General features: G+C 36.4%; 1 protein-coding gene across 1 annotated transcript in view; it reads right to left on the minus strand.

Moving 5' to 3' along the window:
* Nucleotides 1-19,774, minus strand: part of LOC139731538 (leucine-rich repeat serine/threonine-protein kinase 1-like) — a 91,092-nt gene that overhangs the window by 32,641 nt on the left and 38,677 nt on the right. Inside the window, exons 3-4 of the mRNA XM_071642426.1 lie at nucleotides 11,217-11,355; nucleotides 2,603-2,747 (exon numbers count right to left, since the gene is read on the minus strand). Coding sequence (XP_071498527.1) covers nucleotides 2,603-2,747; nucleotides 11,217-11,355 — 284 coding nt within the window. The remainder of the gene's footprint in view (nucleotides 1-2,602; nucleotides 2,748-11,216; nucleotides 11,356-19,774) is intronic.

Below are 19,774 nucleotides of genomic sequence, written 5' to 3' on the forward strand. Positions count from 1 at the left end.
TCCTATAGTCCCCCGGCCGCATAGAGACACTGCCTGATGCCTGCGATAACAAAGTCAGCATTTATTACATTATCGCAGCTAGCTCGAGGGGCCGGTCTCTTCCAAAACTGATTTCTCGTCTCGTCATGAGACTTTTGCACGGCTCATTAGATAAAATCCCTTCCATTGGCATGCCCTCAAAATGAGTGTAAAGATAGCACATGTACAGCAGTATGTCCAAAAAAAATTGCAATCCACTTTTCGCATTGATAACACCCAATATGATTAAACTGTCTAAATGCTACTTCAGGGTCTTAAGATATAACATCTCAGCTCTATTTTGCAGAAAACCCCATTCAATTTGGTTAAGCAGTCACAGAAAAATGTGGATTGTTGTAAAGCATGTCATGAGTCTGATTCTTCCCAGTTTAGCACTTGGATGCTCTTGGAAATGCAAATTAATGTGTGAACACAATTAATAGACAGAACTTGGAGGGAAGAGATTTCTGACATGCTCGACAAAATTCCTCATTTCTCTTTGACCACTGAAGCAAATCAAATGGGGTTTTCTGTAAGATGTGGGCAATGAGTTATAGTTTCATAACCTAAAATTGTATTTGGATTGATTCACTATTTTTCAAGATATCGCTGCGGAGGGTACCATTGTATTTTTTGGGGGGACATACGGTATGCCCTCCCGTCAACCAGTTTATGCAGTAGACCTACAAGGACTAGCTAGTAAGACTTGGATCTTTGTCAAAATACCCAATGCCAGAGGGTGGACGAAGGTGGAGAATTTGTCCAGTGACACTATTACAAAGATGTCATGATCAAATTTTGGCACCCAGTCTCCTGCAGAATTGCTCCCCCCCCCCCCATTTTTTTTTTTTTTTAATTGCATCCCTGGGTAAAGTTCCAGTGGACTGTTCATCTGCTCACACTGTATAATTGCATGAACCTGCTGGTACTGTGTGATACATTAACCCAATGCAACATCTGAACCATACTGCAGAAATTCAAGAACTTTAATGTTATCATTATAAAATAATGTTGATAATTCCTACCAAAGTGATCACTATCAACAGAATCATATTTCTGGTCCTCATAACAACAAAATCAAGTCACAAAACAACATCAACAAACCTCATTTATGATAATAATAACAACAACAAATTAACAAACAAACCATACCACATATACCTATGGCCACGCAATTCTTAAAAGGCATGGCTACAGTATGCAAAACAGACTGATGATTATCAAAACCTAAAAGTTTGTCTCCACCCACATGACCACACAACCATGGTGAGATATTATACTATTAGGCATTGTGTGTGCACACTGTTCTGCACATCTCAAACACCTTTCATTACTGTGCATGGGAATCTTCGTCTATTATTGCCGGGAATCTCGGATCCCATCTGTTTCAACTGGGTCAATCAATGACTAACACACGTACTGATTATATTTAGAATACACAGTATAGAGAAGATCGTTTGTGGAGGTGTGAAAATGGAAGGGCAGGGACGTTCGTCATAGCTAGACCAGAGAGGGAGGAGCCCTGATTTGCTCAAGGTCTGGTGATGAGCTGCTGGGGGCCTCAGATGGTCAAAGGATTTGCTCGAGGTCAAGATTGACAGTGCGTGCGGTCAGGACATGAACTCGTTCAGGGAAGCGCCATTAAGTGACATCATCGACAGACTGGCAGCAGTGTAAAAATTTACCTGATCAAGCACAACCCTTCATCTTAATTCTGAAGATACAAGCAATATAGAAAGGAAAATGAGCAAGAATTCCCAATATTTGCATTATTCTAACTGAGTAAACCCATCAAGTCCAGGAAGAAATTTGCTGCAAAAGTTATCTTCTTTGATCAATCATCAAATTGGCCACTCAGATATCTTACACTGGCAGAAGAAAGAAAGATAGATAAAACTGGTTAGATGTGCTCCATATGTACACAATCAAGGCAAAAATTTGCAAATGTTTTTCTATATGATAGGGAAAAACAGGTATCAAAATCACTGAAATATGTTGCCAATTTAAGTATATGCTATGTATATACATTATTAGAAATCACTGAATGAGGCTTCCTAGAACAGTGGGTGAAATATGTTGCCAATTTAAGTATATGCTATATATCTTTATCAATATCTCTAAAAATCATGAGGCTTCCTATAGCAGTAAGTGAAATATGTTGCCAATTTAAGTATAATTATGCTATATATCTATATCATTAGAAATCATACATGTAAGGCTTTCCTAGAACACTCTGGCCCGAATTCACAAAGGTGGTACAAATGAAACCATGGTTTAAACCATGGAGCGCCAAGTGTCACATGGAATATTTTGTAACGAAATCAGTCATTTCGTCGATTAAATGATTATTTTGTAACGAAATGAAATTTTGTAACTAAATGAACATTTCGTCCACGAGATGTTAATTACGTTAACAAAACGGTCATTTTGTCGATGAAATGACCAATTTCGTAATGAAATATTCCGAGCGACACTTGGTGCTCCATAGTTTTTGTCCATGGTTCAAACCATGGTTTCATTTGTACCACCTTCGTGAATTCGGGCCTCTGGGGCTGCCCTTCACCTCATGGACACAACCACTCACCTTCAACAGCGTCTCGGCCACATCACGGTGGCCATGCTGGCAGGCCGCGTAGAGGGCGGACATCTTGGTGTCCTGGTTGGGGCGTCCATCGGCCCCCCTCTCCACGAGGAAATTGACCACACCCAGGTGGCCCCCCTGGGCTGCCCTGGGCACCAGAAGAAAGATGAAAGGTAACCAAACAACAATAAAACATCAATGATAGATCATGACAGCAACAATTGTTAATGATTTATCCAATGGTGATATGAAAATTATCTTCTGTATTCATGGTTTATTGAAATTGTGACTTCCAGCAATGATATTGCTCAATTGCTCCCAATTGTACATAAAAGACATGCATACATATCATGAATATAACAAAACTGTCCCATACCTGTACTGCAAATACAATCACAAAATTATAATTTGTTGTATATAAAAGAGTAAAATACATAAACACATATGAAGAAGTTCAATTCCTTGCTACGAAGAAAATGCATTTCAAACATTTGTTGAGGTGCTTGAGGGATGCCTAGAGCTGAGAGCATGTGTGTGTTTCATGTGTATGTATGCCGGTATGTGTGTGTGTGTGTGTGTGTGTGTGTGTGTGTGTGTGTGTGTGTGTGTGTGTGTGTGTGTGTATTCAAATGTACAGGAGTGAATAGCAATTAGTGTATTATGTAGATGACAATAATGACAAAATTACAATTTTTTTGAGCACAAAACTGAAGACCATTTACACAATGAAATCTTTATGACCAAATATATAAGCAGCTTATTCAAAATGCACTGTGTTCATTATCTTGAATAAAGAAAAAATTGTGCCATCATCACAAACTTTAGACAAATATCCTGTATGTTTGTTTTTGTTGGTATCGTTTTGTATTAGTTCACTTTTTTGTTTTATTTGTTTGATAAATCAATGTGTTGTTTTGTTTTATTTGTCTGATAAATCAATGTGTTGTTAATTCTGTAGTCATCTGAATTTAGTTCTTTTCTTATATTCATTTTGACAAATTGTCAGCTTAGAACCAGGAGGGCGCTACATCATTCCAAAGATTTGAGTGTGAATAAAAATGAAACAATCAATTTTCACGAAATAAAAAAGTTTATTCATTCAAAAGTCAATAGATTTAAAAGCACTGTTCCAAATACAGTGTAATATAGTGCCTTTGTCGTTCTGATTTTTTATATTTTACTGAAAATGAAAATTATTTGAAATTGACACCATAATATAGAGGAGATGAGCTCTACAACATGATACTACTATTAAAACTCAATATCCCCCAAAACTGCAATAGAGCCCTTCTAGTTCTCAGCTGATGATATGTGACCCTGCACCTCAAAACAAACAAAAAGTCGCCAGACATGACTTTTTAGTTAAGACCATATTCTGAAAGAGCAGACTTTAAGCTTTAAAATGATGTATAACTCAAATCAAATGGACTCTCCTAACCTATCTAAATATTGGAAAGAAAGCACAAACTCAGGAAAAGTGTGAACTGAGAAAAGAGGCTCTGAAGTACAGTGTCTATTCAAGCGCTTAATCTTTACCAAACCGTGCTGGCTGTGCAATGAATGGGATAAAAAACAGGAAGTAAACCACCAGAGTAACAACAATGAAGGGATTATCAGATTAAACTGAAATTAAGCATGCCTCATTAACAGATTCTGCCCATAATTAATGCCAACTTTCAAAGCAGTAGCACTATCCTTTCAAAAGTTATTAGAGTTGAAAGTGAAGAGTGTGGACAAGGTTTTTCAGAAATGAAAAAGGGATTCTAAAGACACACCTAATCAAACCATTCTACCAAAAATGTTCGAGATAAACTGCTAAAAAAAAAAACCACTATCCTGCCCGTTTTATGATACCAAATTTTAGCATAATGTAAAAGAAGACCCGCTCTTTCAGAAAATATGAAAAAAATCAAGTTCGGCTAGGTTGACCCATTTCACTTATTTTCAGTCCTCATGCAAAATCAGTGTGTGCGACTTTATGTTCGTTTTGAGGTGCACGGTCACATATACATGTATGTTACGTGCCAAACTTCTATTATCATTATCATAAATCAGTTTAATCAGCAATGTTCTAATCATGACATCAAATTTGATTACAGTGATGATTAAATCAATACTATTACTGGCAGTACAGGATGATATAAGACGCATATTACCAAGATTGTGACCGCAGCCTATACATCAAGCAAGCATGCTTGAAGTAGTGCTACATCAAGCAAGCATAGACTATTTTAGATCCACTTCAAAAATTTAATCACACACACATAATATAGACTGTAAATGGTGTAACACTTCATACAAGTCATCTAAATGATACAGGAAGAAAAATAAACAATACGTAGAAAATCAGTTAGATCAACTCTATGCATAAATTCACTATCAATTTCATCAAATTCCAATTTTTTTTTTCTTGGTCAACTTTGCCATTTTACCGATGACAGAATTGTTCGGCATCGAATTTGTATTTTTCTATAGGAAAGTGTATTGCTAACAACATAATGTGTTTGCAAGCATAGGATTGTCATTTGATGGTCTGTTGGAAAACACATCACACACACACACACACACACACACACACACACACACACACACACACACACACACACACACACAATTTCATCAAATTCCATGACACTTTGTACAAATGAATGTCGATCTCATCAATATTCAATCAAAGCAGGAAGCACTGTCTGCTCATCTGCAGTTGTGAATATCTATTCTCACATCCAGACGTCCTTATCGATTGCCATGACAACTGTCAAAAAAACTTCATATCGCAGGGTCACCAAACTGACACCTCGCTCACTCCTAGCCATTGTCAGTCTCAGTGTTACATCAAGGCCCAATCAATTTCATTGACAGCTTCTTATGATGCCATCACATGATACACTTTACACACACACACACACACACACACACACACACAGACGTGTACCCCTGATCCACCCTCCCCATAGAGTTTTTTTTTTTAATGCAAATCAAGTAGACAATTTTTTTTTTTTTTGTCAGAGAGCATACTTGATTGATTCAAATACTTGACCCACATTTCATTCCAATAATTTCAGTGTTGAAACACTTAACCTGCTGTTCCAAGATTTAATCAATCAATATCACGGTCTCTGTCCGTGAACCTGACAGACAGACAAACACACAATGGACCCACAGACAAACAAATACACAAATGACATTAATAAATCTCTGCTCATCAGAAACAGGTTAATAATGTGCTCCAAATTTTCTTTATCAAGTTTTAACCAAAACTTTCTTATAACTAACATAACTTATAGATGAGGCCTGGGCCCTGTTTTATCAAAAGATATAATCAATTACAAATTTCCTTGACACACAGGCTGCCATAGACTTACAATAGAAATCAACTATATAATCGATTGTAACTCTTCATAAAACACAGGGGCCTGTTGCATAAAAGTTACAATTATGGTAACTTTGCCATCCAATGGTAACTACCATGGCAACAATACTCAACAGCCAATCAAAATCAAGAATTCCATGGAAGTTACCATCGGATGGCAAAGTTACCATAATTGTAACTTTTATGCAACGGCCCCCTGGGGGTTTCAAATAAAAGATATGAAAATGTGTGTGTGTCTCTCTTTTTTTTTTTGCGGGGGGGGGGGGGGGGGAGGGGGAATCTTAACCTTACAGGGAGGAGGGAGTAAATGTTGATATAGTTGAATCTTAACCCATATCAGTCCACCTACGGGATATTCTGTAGTTCGTCCGAATGCCGCAGGGGCTATCATATACGAAATATCCCGTAGTGAATGAACTGACATACGACGTCATTCCAAAGTTCTTTCACCTTCTAACTTTTGACAACATATTCCAGAATGCTTTGCCACACTGTCTGCGATAATTCAAGATGGTTCTGTCAGTCGAACGCCAACAATATCGTAAAAATCATCGAAAAAAATGTGTGTTTACATGGAATAACGCGAATAACCACGAAGCGTCAGTGGGTGCTTTCTACAGCTGTACGAAGTGCTTGATTTTGGATTTTCTGCTGCAGCTTTTGAGGAGGTTTGGACACTTGCCGGGTGATGATTCGACTGTGATAATAGTCTCACATGTACATCCACATGTATGTACAACAATTGTATAATTCAGTCGAAACTGAAAAGCTGTAGAAGTGTATCTATCGTGACGAGTTTCGCTTCAACAAACTATAGGATGCACACATTATACTATCGATTTCCCGTGCACTCACAATGGCTTCATCGTCATAAACATAAACATAAACCTGCAATTATTGTATCAATGTCATGATATTTATATTTCCAGAAAGCTGACACTCTGATCATTTCATTTCCGGTACTGGATGTGTAAAATTACAACATTTGCTATTTTTAATCCATGAATGAAAGTAAACAAACAAATTGATTTCGTAACTTTTGGATGACTGTACTTCACTTCTGCTGAGTACTATGACTGCACTGTGCATTGAATGGTAGCATGTCATATAAGGTCCATACCATTTTAAAGGGAATTTTATCCTCTTTCAAACGACATATAACTTGTCTATGTTTTGTTCGTTGCTTGCTAATGAAGAGCGATTGTTTGGAGAGTTGTCTGCCTGTTGGCGTGTGTGTGCAAACGGTGCTGGGCCACTGCGGTGTTTGTTTACACAAGTGCGTTGGCCCGATATGGGTTAAATTCCTGGTTTCAATACTTGACCATTATGAATGTATCAATGTGTTGCTTCCTTCAATCCCACATACATCAAAGTGAGGGGGGCAGAAATCATGTTACTAGTTTATCAAAGTTACTTCGTGAAAGCTGAGTTATTCAGTTAACTTCACTACCCCCAATCAGTCACAGCTGTAATCCTGTATGGAATCATATTGGCACACTGTACCATGTATGTCTATGACTTCCTCACATTGCATTTCTTTATAAAGGCTGATTTCATGATGATTATGATCATGACAATTATAGGAGGTATGCATCACCTCTCTGCAAGCATTGATCAGAAACTGAATTGCCAATCTAATAATATAACAATCTGTACCTCATTATATTGAACTTGAACATCATCACGTACCTCTCAACACTGTATACCTGCATGAGGTTTTAAACTTTAAAATAGGGTTTTCATGCACAATAGAAAGCTCATAAATGCATTCATAATTGCTGCAATTAAAAACTCATTATTTCTCAATTTACCTCTCTCTCTCTCTTATTCTCTCAGTTTTAGTTTCACTTTGAGTTTATTTGTCCACTTGTGTAAATATACAGAAATACACACATATACACAATGAAAATGATAAAATCAGGAACCTCTAAATTCTTACTCGTAACATACTATAGACATACAGGTACACAAAAGGAAATGACATATGTGTGAAAAATCATATACCTCGAGACTCAAATGCAGGAGACCGTCATCAATAAGCAATGTGCTTGACTGGGATGACAGCCTCGGATATCACGATACAGTGGACTCCCCTTATAATGAAGTCCTCGGGACCAGCAGTTTTCTTTCATTATATCAAAATTTTGTTATAACCGAACAAATAAACAATAAAAAACTAAGAGCGGATAACGTCGAGGCCTGAATTTTTACTTTGTTGTAACTGGAATTTCATTATAACCGTGTTCGTTATAACAGGAGTGCCCTGTACATAAGAAAAGGCTTTTTGGGGTGACGGGTCACATTTACACACACACACACACACACACACTCCCATGGATACACACACAGGCACGCACACGCATCTGAACACAAGAGGCCAACAAATTCCAGTTTAGAGATTAATAAGCATTGTTATCAAAGTCACTCCGCTATGGCAGGAAAGTTCAACTGACCACAACAGGATCTGTCTCTTGGTGGGGTGGGGGAGGGGGGGGGGAGTTGTAAGCCAAAAATGATGCTTTTACCTGAGGAAACAAACTTTACCCATTGAGGACGGACTGATTTTGCTCCAACACACATTTCCCATAGACACCTGCCCGAGTATACTCCGGACTCGTCCTCAACAAGTTAATAATTATACTTCTTCTGTTATGTAGCCAACAGAAGAGAATTATTGGATTTACCATTTGTTGTGGTGCTCAAATATTTTACAACGTTATTCTCTAACAGCTAGCTATGTCTTTTTTCATTAGTGTTTTTCCCATTTCCAACAGAAACATAAATATTTTACAGAAACTGAATACATAAATGATTCTACCAGCCAATGTGAAAGACATTGGCTAGTAGAATATTACCAGAAATATTGGCGTAATCAAGTTTAAAAATGCATACAATTTATGCATTTTTAAAATATGCTTTTTTAAATATCAGATATAAATGGCAGATTTATGAGCTTGGCAGATTTATGAGCTTGGATGATTACGTCACTCTCATGTGGTTAGATATAATGGACATTTATTTTATCATATTCTTCAACATATACATTTTCTCACCACAATATTTGTAATTTTTTCATCACTGTAAATTTCATAAAAGAATGAATTTCATATACGTTTCTGAGTATCTATGCCATACAAGCAATGCTTCTAAATCACTCATTTATTACAAGTATTCTCTTTACATTCGTTGTATTTAATTATTTGCACATTCAATTCCCATAACAATGGAAACTTGATATAAAGAGATCTGACATAACAAAATATCTGATATATCAATAACAAACTAATTTCTTCCGTCCCAATAAATTTATTTCCTTTGTTTTGCATTGTTTATTGACTACTGATATAACAAATTATCATCTATATAGGACGTTTTAGCGGCGCATTAAAAACGCGTATTGTAGTCCGCTCAATTTTTATTGAACGAAACACATAGGCCAACGTATTAATTCCCCATAGGCTACCGTTGTTACTTGCCGTTCAAGATTACACAATATTCAATTCTGTCTCGTTTAATGCGCGAGCACTTGCTGAATGCGCAAATGCTTGCTACTAGTGTGCATCATTTTGTTACAATTCACAAGCGCGCAAACATCTTGCCAGTTGTTTGTTTGATACGCAGTTTTAGGGGCTTCCCCTTTTCAGCGCTGGGATGTGACTGCCGAGTCAACTTCAAAGACGAGTAGAAGCCGGGTAATTTTGTGCAGTTTATGCCTGCTCTACTTGATTGTATAGATGATAATAATTATATTGGATGGCCTTGATTCATCGAATACCAGGGAATATTGTACTCGTAAGGGCCAATATTGCACTCATCTTCGATTCGTGCAATATTGGCCCTAACTCGTGCAATATTCCCTGGTATCCCATTCATAGCCATCCAATATAATATAAATATCTGATTAAAAGAACAAATGAAGAGTTTGTTTGCAAAAACCGATAAGTCAATTTTTGAAGATTTTGAAGTACGGTCTCTCTCATAAAGTGCAAAATAATACCTTTTAAGTGATATATTGGTCACTACATATAAAGGTACATTTTTGAAGTTATGGTCAAAATTTCTCTTATTATTCTCTTTATATTTCTTGACCTTTAATCGCAAATATCTCCATTTGGCAAATATGGACTTATCGGTTTTTGCGAACAAACTCTTCAAATTGTCTTGGTCCCAAGGATCTCGTTATACTGAGCATCCACTGTTTTGTAATTTTCTCGTAAAATGTCAAAAATGGAATGCAAAGATAATTATTAAACTAGAAATGTCGCTATGGCGACTGGTATGCCTCCGCCATAATGCATGGTTCTCCGAATAGGTCTATAGCACAATGTCTTAACAATGTGTGATAACAGCTTCACATAACTGGCAAAATATTAAAATGACAGGTTTGTCACAAATGCATTGAGTATTCACTATCCTTGTACTAGGTTTATATGGATGAATGGCTATACTGTCTAAGAGTGCAGATATTTGGGGATCTAAGGATTTGTACCCAACTTTTAACCCTTTTATAAGTTTAAAGAAGAAGTGAAATTTAGCACTTTCACTTTACCTTTGACCTTTTGACCTTTGATCTTTAGGCAAGAAACTTCCAAGAGAATCTGTATTGGGTAATATATGCATACACTACGTTTCAAGAAAAAATCCTACAGGCATTGCATAGATAAGAGAGAAATAATGACATTTTGATGAGTTGACCTTGACCTTTCACCCCCTGACCTTTGACCCATGACCCCTAAATTCCTTACATGATCACTGCCAGTCAGTACATGCATATATACTAAGTTCCATGAAGATACCTTGAAATATTTGTGAGATATGGAGAAAAAAGTGAAATTTTAACATTTTCACTTGACCTTTGACCCTTGACCTTTGACCTCATGACTCAAAGCTCTCTCTAGGGAATCTTTATTTGGTAGTTGATGTATACACCAAGTTTCAAGAAAATACCTCCAGGCATTGCACAGGTATCGGGGAAATAGTGAAATTTTGAGCATTTGACCTTTTGACCTTTGACCTTGAGCATGTGTGCCCAAAAGTTGATAGGCACAACTTTGCCCACTCATACATATACATGCCAAGTTTCATTAGGTTACCTCTAACGGTTTTTTAGATACGCTGTCTACAAAATTGATTACGGACGGAAGGACGGACGGAAGGACGGACGGACGGACAGACAACCCGAAAACATAATGCCTCCGGCGACACTTCGTGGCGGAGGCATAAAGATGTATTTGCTTGTCTTACTTGAAGAGAGGGGTCTCCTTGTAGTCCTTATTGATGGCGCTGAAGCCAAGCTTCTTGAGGAGAAATTCCAACTTCCGTACATCTGAACACGCCTCCAGGACGTCCAGCTCGAGCTCAGCTTGCAGTTGTTCTCGTTCAGCTGTGTTCACACAGGAAGACAAAGGGAAGAGATTATGCAATTAGCATCATGAGCCCCTGTTCACATACAGGAGTTAGCAGTTTCCGCACGGCGATGTAAAACTTTTGTTCATTTACCACCATTCAAACTTGCTGGAAAATCACTTGGCTGCAAAAGAAGTGCTTTGATTATTCCAGTCAGCACATGGATGAAAAATATCATAGGAGCATCACCACAGGCACCCTCACATCTAAATGTATGTGTGGCAAGTTCAATATTATGGGATTTGAACAAAAAAAAAAAAGATGGTCTCTTCATGTACCCTTAATATACCATGCAGGGCAAATTTTAAAGAAAGTACTTTAAAAAATCAATCTAGACCAACTTTTTGCATCGTAAAAATGTGATTAACATACGTAGAAACGCCAATTCAACATACCTTTTTGTTCATTTTGAAACGACGTTTTGAAACGGCGTTTATATCAAAATGGACATGGATGCAACCACATTTTGCACTAGTTAATCTCATTTCAAAATGCTGATTATGGCCCCAAAAAGTAGAGCATCAACACTGCTTAAGAAATCATGATGCATGACATGTGAGGTATTCGAGCGAAATGATTCTAGTCACAAAACAGTTTCCTAAAAATCAACATCATAGGTGGTTTTCAGGGTAGAGTAGTTCGTAACATTGAGATTTTTAAGACAAAGCAGTTGTGCAAAACAAGTGTTAGAGCAGGAAGGTGATCATCTCACCTCCCTGGTTAGAGTGAACAGGGAAACGGTAAATCATTCAGAAAAAAAAGAAGATAAAAATGATAAATCATTGGGATATTAATATCTGCAGAGTCACACTATAACTTACATAACGATAGGCAATGACTGTATGAATCTCTGCATTTTACGTGCAGTTTTCTAACAGGGGCATGCAAATTGCACCATGAAACCGAGTGTCTGCATACATAGCAGGGAATAGTAATAATAATGCTGTCCATATTGCTTGACATTATGACAACCCTTTTCAGATTACAGAGTTTTCATATGGCTATACGATGTATGGATGTGGCACATTTTGTGTGTCTGAATGCTCCATGATAATTGAAACCTCTTATGGATATATGTGAAATATCGGTATGATGGCTATGAGCAGCATTTCAATGTACATAAATTGTATGAAAGAGAAAGGTTTGTGGTACAGCATCATGAATACATAGTCCTTGTAGGGATGATTATCATGGCTTGACAAAAGAAAAATCTAGAAAGAGAATAAGTTTTTTTTTTTAGATTACAATCTTTTTCTTTTTCGCCTAGCAATTCAAAAAGCTTCAGTGGGAGATTTTTAAAACTGAACGTCAATCACCTAATTACCATTAAAATGTAAAGGATTCAAAAATTACTTAATAAATCGCCAATGAGCAAAGTTCAGTGACATCAATTTTCAAGACTTTCCCAAAGCATGTTGATAGTTTTCCTTTAGTTTTCTAGGCCTGTACAAAAAATGATAACAAGAAATAAATCACTTTTTAAAGGGTTTTTTTTTTTCTGACTACAGAACTCTGTGTTACTCCGCTACTTCTTTCAGGAATATGCATGATTTAGCATAGGTCAGCGGGCACAAGCGATGGTGTGAGCTCTCTGGCCATAATCACAAAATCTAGGGATATATGACAGCTGGAAAACAATGGATCAATTCCAGCAACTGTTTAGAAATTTACACAAAAGCTGCATAGCCAGACTGACCACAAAGATGCCAAGACATGGTCAAAAGACACAAAGGCTCGGTCTTCCCAGGATCCAACAGGGGATATGGATGTGAGTCTCAACCTTGAAAACGTCAAAACACCACAAATCACATCCTGAATTCACTGCCCTTCTGATAAAAACCACTTTGCAAACAGATGACCGTGTGCATTACCTCGATTTAAGCTTTACCCTAACTGCACTTCTGATGGATTTGTTTTTATTTTGAAAATGGCAATATGTGAAGACAATACACTTGGCACAAAAACACAATTTTTGGTCAGTATTCTCATTTTTAGATCATATGTGGCTGCCAAAACCACCACAAAATCATAAATATAGCCTCTAATTGGACAAGCCAAGTATTAAAGGCAATAGGCAGAGGAAATGCAAACTTGCATCGAAAGGGAAACAAAGCATTTGAACGAAGATCATCTCAGTTTTCTTCTGTCTGCAGGAATATCAGAGTAAAAATAGAATGTTAATCATGGACTTTTCCAGCCAAATTGTTGCTACTTAATATTTGGACATTCATGAACTCTTCATGTGCCACAGTGTACATGTAAATCCCTGTGTGCCGTAATTCTGAAACAGCATCGTAATTATGCTATTGTATGCTTTAGTATAGCAACAACATTCTGTCGTTCAAATCCATGTAACTTTTACAGATTTGTGTTACTCTGGACATGTTATGAGTAAACTTGAATGTAGAGAAAATGCCTTATAGCTTTGCTTTGATGTAAATTGTGTGACAAATTTATGATTTTGTTTTTCTTTCAAATGACCAGTAGCTGCATTATTGTAGAGACGTGACTTTTCACTCAAAACAGCGACAGAAACTTATAGAATTCATTTGCAAATCCAGTAGGGACACCACGTATGACAGTCAATCACCATATTATAAAATACAAGCTACACATGACAGGAATAGAATTGAGAAATGCTCTCATTGCACTGTAAGAACCTTATTTCATATTTGGATTAATGAACCTTTGGCAATAATGCCACAAATGTTTGGATTTAATGAACAACCCTATTTTATTTCCAGACTAACAAACATAAAGGAATAATTATGGAATTTGTGAGTTTCTGAATCATGAATCTTCAGAATAATGCCACAGAGTTCAGATTAATAATGTTTACTTCATTTTTTATTACAAACATTAAAGATATAAGGAATTGCATGGGTGTTTCTGAATAAAACAAACCTTAGAAAAAAAAACTTATTTCATTCTCAGATTACCAAACCTTCAGAATAACAAACATTAACCATAAATCCAAACATCAGTCACACCTCGAATATTTGTCTTCGTCTAATTTCGCACTTACCAACTCAGAATGACTCGATTGTAGAGTGGAAGAGCACATCAGAGATAAACAAAATTGTCCTTTTTCCCCCTGTGTACTTGTCACCGTTTCATGACATAATGCCCCTTACCTGCATATATGTGCACATAATCGGCTATCAACTGATCATGTGAGAACAATAATGGAGGCAATAAATGGAATTAAACTACACAGAGCAAAGTCATCAACTTTATTCTGCCATCATTAAAACAGTCATTAAAACTTCCCATATTGCACAATAAAGATCATCAATCATTTTAATTTAAGGTTAAGGTTGACTCGTGTGAGAGTAAAGTAAAAACAAACTAACAATGAAACTTTGATTCATTTTCTTTTAATAACTGCATTTGGTTTGGTGTGAATCTGGTTGTCATATCACATCATTTAATTTCTTCTTATTCCCCTCTCTTCAAAATGAGATGAACACTTTGAATCATGAATATCGTGGACATTACACAGTGGGAACACAATGGTTTTCAGAGCAAAGTTAACCTGTTGAGGACAAGTCCCGAGTATACTCGGGCAGGTGTCTATGGGAAATGTGTGCTGTAGCAAAATCAGTCCGTCCTCAACGGGTTAAACTTGTTGTGTCAGAGCACAAATTTGCTACTTGAGACTACCATATTATACAAAAGTGCTGTCATAAAATCATATAAAGCAGCACCGGAGACAGTAAAAAACAAACAAACAAACAAACAAACAAACAAACAAACAAACAAACAGCTCTACAAAAAGAAGAAGAAAATAAATAGGCATGGAAAAAGGAGGGAAATTCAGGACAGAAAGAAGAAAAAAAAAAGGGATGAAGAAAGTAGCAAGTTTATGACACTCTTTTTAATAAACTACAATGTCAAGCAACAATACTGTCATAACAGAACAAGAAGAATTATATATATATAGCAGCACTTAAGGAAAAAAAGAAGCCTGAATCTACAGTAGATGAGGATGCATGGTTAAAGAAGGGTGAAAGAAATAAAGAAAAAAAAAGAAAAGGTGGAAGAAAAATTGTATCAATGTGTGTGGTGAGATCATTATCAAAAAGGAACTTTCCCATCTTACACAAGAGTATTTGAGTATGCATGCACCCACAAGAAATGTCAAATTTTAATGTCTTGTCCACTCAGAAAGCAATAACATTGTTTCCTATTTCAATATGAATATTATGTGATCACATTCTGTTTTTAGAATTAACTGCAGTTTTCTGAAATCATGAATAGTTGCACCGGGTGGCCCTACTATGAACTGATTGGCTTCATGACAAATAGTTTATAAAAACAGCAAAAGACATCAAGAATATGAGTAAAGATGCAAATCACAACTGACCCTGAAGGTAATGCCCACTTGGTTGACTAAAATGATAAATAGTCATAATTTCCTTTACATCAATGTTTTCCTTCAGGCAACACATGATGTTGTATTATATGTGGTAGTATGTGACTCAAAACTACTCACGTGTAAGTACTTGATGATAAGAAATAGAACTGTGTTCATTGTCTTTTTTTTAAATTTTGTTTTGCTTTCCGCTGATGCTCTTGAAACTTTACAGCCATACATCATAATCATGTGATGATGGCAGTTAGTTCCAATTCAAAGAGGATCCTTGTTAAAGGTACTGTTTACCATTAAGAGCAGTGATTTAAAAAATGTTTAAGATATCACGTTTGATGCATTGCTAGGTCAGGTGTATTACAAAACAGTATACCATACACAAATTTTTACAAAAAAGCCTAAAATATAAGGAGATAGCACTATTTTTCTCAATAAACCATAGCTGTAGATGGTTTTACAGTCTAGAAACATTTTTATTTTAATTGTAAATAGGTTTAGTCTAGAAACATTTTTATTATAACCATTGTTCACATTTTGTATATCTAACAATACTTCACATTGATTATACTGATTCAGATTCTTACATTGGTTGTTTCTGTCCCTAACCCACATTTTAACCCCATTTTCAAGCAAAAAAAGCTGGGTTTTTGTTTCATCTGCAAATGGAAAATAATGCCTTTAACCTCGTTACTCAGGAAAGTAGCATGCCTACCTCACCTCAGATGCACACGAGATCTCAAATTTGATCCCGAAAGAGAAAGAGACCAGCCAATGATATGAGCTTAGATTACCAGCAAACGCATTGAGCATGTTTCTACTGAACAATAAATATCTTAGGTGATGCACAGTGATGCACGAAACACCTCAAATTTGTCTTCAGTAGAAACACACTGCAGGTAGTGGGTGATACAACGTCATGTGAGGTGATCCTTCATCTATTGTTTAACCCATTGAAGACTAGTCCCGAGTATACTCTGGCAGGTGTCTACAACGTGTATTGTAGCAAAATCAATCCGTCCTCAACAGGTTACGGTAGTCAATGCGAGGTATTGCGAAGGACAATTTTCAGTAAAAACAGAGCATGCATGTAATGATATTTGTAGTGTGTCTGAAGTCTTGAATTCTTACCAGGAGATTCAGCTCAGTGCAAGCACGACCTGACCTGTGACCTTTTAATTCATCACTTCCTGGTTAAATGTACACTCAGCAAAAAAAGAAAGTAAACACTTTTTCAAGTTTATATTTCTCATAAAATATCTGGCCAAAAGTTATGTGTTATATACCATATTAAAGGTTAATCAATTGGCTATCAGCCTAGTAGGTCAATAAAATGGGAAACTCTACGCATGAGTGAACACCTTTGTTTTTCTCTTCCAAGGCACAAAAGCAAAGATTGCAAAATTGAATGAGTTGTCATTCACGCGAAAGTGCTTCCCCATATAACAATAAGAACAAAAGACAAATTTAAGACAATAAGAGACATTGATTGATTTGAAAAAATTAACCTTTGATCTCTATAATATCTTTGAAGCCCAAATATCAATAAAGGCAAAAAAAATATGGGAGAGAAAAAGAAGAATCTGGGGTCAAGCCCAAAATCAAATGAAATAAGACTAAGGAGATGAAGAAATATTAATAAAAATGGTAGAAATTTGTTTTCAAATTAGGAGAATTGTAAATGATACATTGTATTTGGTTCTTATTTTATATATCATGAATCTTTGACTTTCTTACTATAAAAAGAATAAAATAAAGAAATTCTTTTTATCTAATCATCTTTATGCCATTACTCCCTATGTCGTTTGAAATTTAAGCTGACAAGAAATTCTCATCTTCCTCCTTTAGTTTCCCATTTTGTTTCTGTTTGAGGTTATAAAGAGACAAGGGGGAACACAAATTTGTTTATGCAATTCCATTTATGTCTCTCATTGTTTTAAAATGGCTTTTTGTTGTCATTGTTATCTTGAAGGGCATTACCAAAATAAAAGACAACTTGTCAAATTTTGCAATTTTTACTTTTGTGTCTTGGCGGGCAAAAATGAATGTCTTCACTCATGCGAAAAATTTCCTTTTGTATCAATCTACTAACTTGATAGCCAATTAAATTACCTTTAATATGGTATATAATACATTGATCTTCATCAAAATCTTCTACAAAAAAATATGATCTCGAAAAAGTGTTTACTTTCTTTTTTTGCTGAGTGTATTTTGCAAGTTCCCTCGCATGACCCCTCATCACTGCATATTTCATTGCTCATCAGCAGAAACAGTTCAGGTACATGTAGTAGGAAAATATCAGGTGACGCAGGTGCTAACAAATTGTGGTGATATGAGGCAATATGAGGTGTCCAGTGAAAACATGCACTTTGTCCCAGGTGGAATGACCACAAAATGGGGATTCTGTGTATGAATGTGTTAAAGCATTGCTACAAGAATGTTTGTTAATCAGGAAAATGAAATGAGGTTCGTAAATTATGCAAAAATGATAAGAAGGTGGATATTAACCAGATTTTTTGAACTATGAACCTCATTTTGCTTTTAGATTATTAAATGAACTCTTGGAAATGGTGAACCTTCAGAATAATGAACTGTAACCACTAACAGCTGTGCAATAATGGATTAGAAGATAATGAAGGAGTGCGTCTTGAGTCAAAGAAAAAGAACAAGAATAAGGAAGAAGGAAGAAAGAAGAAAAAAGAGAAAAAAGAGAACAAAAATAAGGAGAAAAAGAAGTAGAAAAAGGAAGAGACAAAGGACGAGAATAAAAGAGAACAATAAGAAGGGGAGAAGGGGAAGAAGGAAAAGAATGAGATGAAAGGGAAGAAGAAGGAGGGGAAGAAAAAGGGAAGGAGAAGAAGGAGAAAAAAAAGAAGGGTAGGAGTGGATCAAGAATTAAAAAGATGAAGAAGAAGATGTTGAAGAAGTGGAAGAAGAGGGGGAAAAGTAAAAAGCTTCCACTCTTGACGCTTACATGATCAACCTGCTATTTCACACTACTCACAATGAAGCCTAATTGTCTTTGTTTGGGGTTAATAATAGACCTGTCTTGGGTGTACATGGTGAGGACTATACCTGTGCACAGGTGCAACGATCAGCCCAACTTCCACCATCCAGGAAGATTAATGTGGCAGACATGTCTGAAGAGTCATAATAGTTAGGTTCACACGCAGTTCCTAAATTTGAAGTTGTTTAGGTCGAAAACTTAACTCTTAATGATAAGCTTGTAGTTTAATTAGCACCATGTGGACGCACTCGAAAGTTAGCAATCTTAAAGTTTAGGCGATCCATGATGATTAGAACAAGACATCTTAGGGTTTACGCTCTCTCCACGAGCTACGGGGGTCCCCACTTTCGCTTCGTGTGGACACAATAATCAACGAGCTGGTGAGTAAGCATGAACCTTGCTTCTTGTTCGCATCGGGGTCAACCTCCAGCTGCGCTATTTTGTATGGGCATAAGGTCATCTAGGAAGGACTCTGCACTTCAGTTGTAATCATCGAGTGGGTAACTTAAAGGGATGGTACAGTATTGGTGGAGATGAGAATTGGGCTTTTAACTTTTTGCGAGATACCAAAAAAACACTTATGATATAGTATAGAGCATACCATTTTAAGAGGAATTCAAAGTTTTGATGAAAATCGGGTTTGGAGTGACCGAAACATCCAAAAACAAAGTAAAACAAAGCGAACGTAATAAAGTATGGGTCCCACACTTTATTAGAATCGCTCTTTTTTTGGATATCTCAGCCATTTCAAAACCAATTTTCATCAAATAAATGTTGAATTCCTCATAGAATTACATGCTCTTTCATATTTCATAAGAGGTTTCTCATTATCTCACCAAAAAATGTAAGAAACCTGAAATTAGGTCTCAACCAAAACTATACGATCCCTTTAAAGTTTAGGGGAGTGTGTGAACCCGCGTCGTGAATTCACGAGTGGAGCTAATCATTGACAGTTAAGTTTTCGACCTAACCTTCAAGTTTGGCAACTGCGTGTGAACGCAACTAATATTTTTAATCTTA

The sequence above is a fragment of the Diadema antillarum genome, unplaced genomic scaffold (assembly GCF_040938485.1).
Source record: "Diadema antillarum isolate AM-2024a unplaced genomic scaffold, OU_Dant_1.0 scf00000022, whole genome shotgun sequence".
Taxonomy (NCBI): domain Eukaryota; kingdom Metazoa; phylum Echinodermata; class Echinoidea; order Diadematoida; family Diadematidae; genus Diadema; species Diadema antillarum.